The 5,454-nt window shown below is 38.9% G+C and overlaps 1 protein-coding gene across 1 annotated transcript; it reads right to left on the bottom strand.

The window, feature by feature from the left end:
- Positions 1–4,658: 4,658 nt before the first annotated feature.
- Positions 4,659–5,240, bottom strand: LOC138883338 (uncharacterized). The gene has a single exon (XM_070164020.1). The coding sequence runs from the start codon at positions 5,238–5,240 to the stop codon at positions 4,659–4,661; it is 582 nt and encodes a 193-aa protein (XP_070020121.1).
- Positions 5,241–5,454: the final 214 nt, after the last annotated feature.

The raw sequence follows: 5,454 nt of genomic DNA, 5'->3' as shown, positions 1-5,454 counted from the left end.
GAAAATCGCGTAAAGAGTCAGTAAATATCGTAGACAATCCAATCAGGCAAGTAAGGAATAGTCAGGGCTCAACACATAGTTTTTAACGAAGCAAATTGGTAAATCAAAATTCAAAACAACCCTGATTTAAGGAGAAAAATATAGTCTTAACATGAATAGTCAGAATGAACATAAACATATGGAATCAGTAGAAAAGTTGAACTAAGAAACTCAGTAGAGGCATATTAGGATAAGAAAACCAAGAGACATCTAAATGGCTAAAGAAAAATCACAAGAACCAAGGCAAGAACAAAGTCAGTATACAAGTACTCAGAAACCAAACAAAGAATGTCCAAAGAATTAGGGATTTTAGTATAAACAAGTTAGGGTTAGATCAAACCTAATGAAATCGGTTAGAACATATAGGAAACATATGATTAAACACTCAAAATTACCAAATGTTTTGGAAAAAGAAATTTTCGGAAACCCTAGTTTAGAGAAAAATGAAAAATCATTCAAAAATCAGACGGTTGTTGTAAAAATCAAAAGGTTCTTGTAAAACTCATATGAAATAGGTCCAAACCATCTCAAATCTGTACAAATCTAAGAAGTTCAGAAAAATGAAATTAGGGTTTCGAGAAGAACAATCATAGAGATGAAGAAACAAGCCTAAAAACCCATATATATAGGAAGATCTTAATCTGAATCAAATCGGGACAGCCTGAAATAGGCGAGAAGTGTCCATAGATGCAAGCAAACTAAACCTGGTCCCTTGAGGGCCCTAGAGATGGAGATACCAGTACAAGAGAGGCCTTTAGAGGCCTGGGGTGGTGAGAAACAACTATAGATTGCCATAGATGAGTGACGGCGAGGTCCGATTAGGGTTAGGTTTGAGAGCATTTGAGAGGAGAGGATTAGGTGACGGCGTGAGAGGTAAGGGAAAATGAGAGGGTTTTTTGGGGGGTCATTAGGTTTAATTTAGGCAAGGGTTAATCTGAACCGTTGATCACAATGATCAACGACCAAAATTTTCCCGAGTATTAGGTTGGGGAAGATGAGTATTAGGCTGGGTATATTTTCGATTTAAAATTGGGTTGAGTGTTGGGTCCAATTTAGGATTAGAATTGAATGTAAAATATGGCCAAATTTTAATAACTAAATAATTTATTAAAATAATAAATGAGTACCAAAAATATCTTTGTGTACTAAAATGATTTAAAATAGTTATTTAACATTTTAAAAATATGAAAGATCATTTTATGCATAAATAATGTAGTTATATATTAGTATGGGCTATTTTTGCAAAAATATGCAATTTAGCTTAAAAATATAAATGTAATTACACAAAAATGCACAAAAAATATTTAAATACTATATTGGCATAAATCATGAATTTCGGTGACTAACTCATCACAAAAGTAGTATAAAGGACAATTATTGGATATTTATATAATAAAAAAGGAGAAATAAATTGATTTGGAGCCTTTAAAACTATAGAAAAAATTATACAAAATGCTTATGTAGGCTTATAACTGCATATGTACTATTTTGAAAGTATATATATGTGTGTTTAAAATATGTGAGGAAAAATTGGATATCAACAACTGCCCCTCTTTACCCGGGTAGGATGAAAGAGTTTTCGGGTAAAGAAATGATGGCCAATTTTGACTGAATGCGGTGTTTTGAAAGATAGAGGTTGGACTTTGATCTTGAGTTACCTAGATATCCCTGGTTTTACAGGAATCAGGTCATGTGTAGTTCTGGGTTCATTGGCAAAATATACTGATGAAGTCATTGCAAGAACGAACACGAGATGCAAGAGCGGTTATGGTGCATGGTTAGGTTTGAGGGAACTAGAGTAAGGTCGCTCCTGCTAGGATAGTGGTTGCTTGCTGGTCACCTGCAGATAAAGAGATGCTACAAACATGTATTTATGCGGAAATTTAAACATGATGCAGATTCCCTTTGGACTATGAAAGTTGTCTTCAGACGGTTAAGGATGGTGTCCTCAGGCCATGATGTCCTGGGCCATGAATTGTTTAGTACGGGATTTGTAGGCCATGAAATGATGTACTCGGGCCATGAAGATGGTGCCTCCGAACCATGTCGCCTTTGAATAATGATATGCAAATTTGAGAGATCCTTAGGCCATGGCATGTTGTCTTCCGGCTATGAGGATGATGCCTTTAGACTATGACGCCTTCGGATAGGTTGGCGATGTTTTAACCCATGAGATGCAATAATATGGTGTTACCAAGACAAGGCTTAGTCTTGTGAAATGAAGGGCGGATTTTAGCCCGATTGAAAAGCAAATAGATAGTACTAGAATAGAGTAATATTTATGTAAGGAGGGACAATGCTTAGTCCCATGCAAGTATGGAGGCAAGGATTAGCCTCATGCAGGTATGGAGGCAAGGATTAGACTCATACAAATATGGAGGCAAGGCAAGAATTACCCTCATGCAAGTATGGCGGCAGGGATTATCCTCATGCAGGTTTGAAGGCAGGGATTAGTCTCATGAAAGTATGGAGGCAGGGATTAGCCTCATGCAATTATAGAGGCAGGGATTAGCCTCATAAAGGTATGGAGGCAAGGATTATCATCATACAAATATAGAGGTAGAGATTAGCCTCATGCAAATATGGAGGCAAGTATTAGCCTCATGCAAATATGGAGGCAGGGATTATCCTCATGCAAATATGGAGGCGGGGATTATCCTCATGCAAATATGGAGGCAGGGATTAGCCTCATGTAAATATGGAGGCAGGGATTAGCCTCATGCAGATATGGAGGCAAGGATTAGTCTCATGCGAGCATGCAGGACATGGCTTAATCCCATACGAAGAGCGAGTAGCAAATAAGAGTAGTATGTGTCTTAGCTGGAGATATATTCGGTGTCTAATGGGCTAATTGATAGTAATCTTGCTACGTGTATATATTTGCGGATGTTATCATTACAGCAAATGTGCCTGCGTTCAAAGAAAAATTGTAAGTTACGTGAGGGGAGGTTGGTTCGTGCTTTTGTCCGCTGTCCTTGCTTTGCTCCATTTCGGAGGCCTTTTTGAGTTTCCCTGGGTAACACCTGACTGTCACGGAAATAGAGTTTTCAAAAATATGAAATTATTGATAAAAATAGAGTCATTTTAGAAACATATTGATATATCAACTGATTTTTAGATGAAATAGTGACTGTAACATATTTCAGAGACATTGCAACTTTCTCATGTTTGAATTTTGAGGGTCCTCCTCAAAATTCTGCCCCAGTTTCTGATTTTGGGGAAAATGGAAATTTTATTATGATATTACCAAACCCATAAGTCTGCCTACGTATCCCCTCTTAAAAGGAAATCAGGTCAAGCATAGTTCAATCATATCAAATGAGCAAATATAAATAGTCTAAGCATAGTATCTCTTCACTGCATCTGAATTGATTGATTTTGGCCAAATTTCTCCATCCATTTCTACGAGTATGAGTGCTCCTCCTGTCAGCACCCTATGGACCATGTAAGGACCTTGCCAGTTGGGAGAGAATTTCCCTTTGGCTTCATCTTGATATGGGAAGATCTTCTTCAGTACCAGCTGTCCTGGCGCAAATTGCCTTGGTTTGACCCTTTTGTTGAAAGCTCTGGACATTTTATTCTGATAAAGCTAACCATGACATACTGCGTTCATCCTTTTTCCATCTATGAGGGCCAATTGTTCATAGCGGTTCCTTATCCATTCTGTATCGCTGAGTTTGGCTTCCTGTATGATTCTTAAAGAAGGAATCTCTACCTCGGCTGGGATGACAACCTCGGTACCATAAACCAGCATGTAAGGGGTTGCTCCGATTGATGTACGAACTATAGTGCGGTATCCCAACAAAGCAAAAGGTAGCTTCTCGTGCCATTGTTTGTGGTTTTCTACCATCTTCCTTAGTATCTTCTTGATGTTTTTGTTGGCGGCTTCTACAACTCCATTATCTAAGGTCAATAGGCTGTGGAATTCTTGTGCTTGATTTTCAAAGTTTCACACAGGGATTTTATTAGATCGCTGTTGAGATTGGCGGCATTATCAGTAACAATGGACTCGGGAACTCCGAATCGGTAAGCAATACAATCTTTGACAAAATCTGTGATGACTTTCTTGGTTACAGCCTTGTAAGATGTAGCCTTTACCCATTTTATGAAGTAATCAATGGCCACTAGAATAAACCTATGTCTGTTTGAAGAAGTGGGCTCAATTGGACCAATGAAATCCATTCCATAGGCGGCGAATGGCCAAGGTGAGCTTGTTGCATTGAGCTCGTTTGGCAGTACTTTTATCATATTGGCATGCACTTGACATTGGTAGCATTTGCGGACGTGTTTCCATGGTCATCCAAAAGTAACCGGCCCTGAGTATCTTCTTGGCTAAGACAAAACCATTTATATGTGGGCCGCAGGTCCCAGTATGTATGCCCTCAAGTATCTTAGAGGCTTCCTTTGCATCGACACATCTTAGCAATCCCAAATTAGGAGTTCTTCTGTACAAGTTTCCTTCGCTGTGGAAGAAGTGATTGGACAATCTTCGAAGTGTGCATTTCTGAGTGTGGTTTGCATGCTTCGGATACTCTACTTTTGCCAAATACTCCTTGATGTCATGAAACCAAGGTTTTCCATCTGTTTCTTCTTCAACATGAGCACAATACACCAGATGCTTACTGGGATGGGACCAATGCATCGACAAACTCATTCTGAATTCTGGGTACATGTCGAAACTCTATCTTCGTGAACCTCTTTCTCAATTCCTGTACATGGTGCAGATATGTAAATATCTTGGAATTCTTGGTGACCCACTCTTTTTGTACTTGGTGCACAAGCAAATCTGAATCACCGATTACCAACAACTCCTGAATATTTATGTCGACTGCCATGTTGAGTCCTAGTATGCAGACTTCATATTCTGCCATGTTGTTGGTGCAGGGAAATCTAAGTTTAGCAGATACTGAATAATGTTGACCTATTTCTAATACCAAAACTGCTCCAATCCCAACTCCATTGAAGTTTGCAGCTCCATCAAAGAACATCCTCCAACCGTCGCATGCTTCGGTAATGTCCTCTCCTATGAATGAAACCTCTTTATCAGAAAAATACATTTTCAATGGTTCATATTCTCCTCCTACCAGGTTTTCAGCAAGATGATCTACCAATGCTTTCCCTTTGACTGTATTTTGAGTTACGTAGATGATATCGAACTCACTCAACAGTATCTTCCACTTAGCTAGCTTCCCAGTTGGCATAGGTTTCTAAAATATGTACTTCAAAGGGTCTATGCTGGATATGAGGTATGCAGTATAAGCATAGAAGTAATGCCTCAACTTCTGGGCCATCCAGGTCAAAGCACAACAAGTATGTCCTAGCAGAGAGTACCGTGCCTCGTAAGGTGTGAACTTCTTACTCAAGTAGTATATGGCTTGCTCCTTTATTCCTGTCTCGTCATGTTGTCCCAGAACA

This window comes from Nicotiana sylvestris, chromosome 12 (genome assembly GCF_000393655.2).
Source record: "Nicotiana sylvestris chromosome 12, ASM39365v2, whole genome shotgun sequence".
NCBI lineage: Eukaryota > Viridiplantae > Streptophyta > Magnoliopsida > Solanales > Solanaceae > Nicotiana > Nicotiana sylvestris.
The sequence above is the reverse complement of the archived record's forward strand: the minus strand, read 5'-3'. Positions and strand labels throughout refer to the sequence as shown.

Excerpts from the sequence above, each read along its gene's own strand:
- LOC138883338 (XM_070164020.1), bottom strand. The coding sequence starts at position 5,240 with ATGCCAACTGGGAAGCTAGCTAAGTGGAAGATACTGTTGAGTGAGTTC.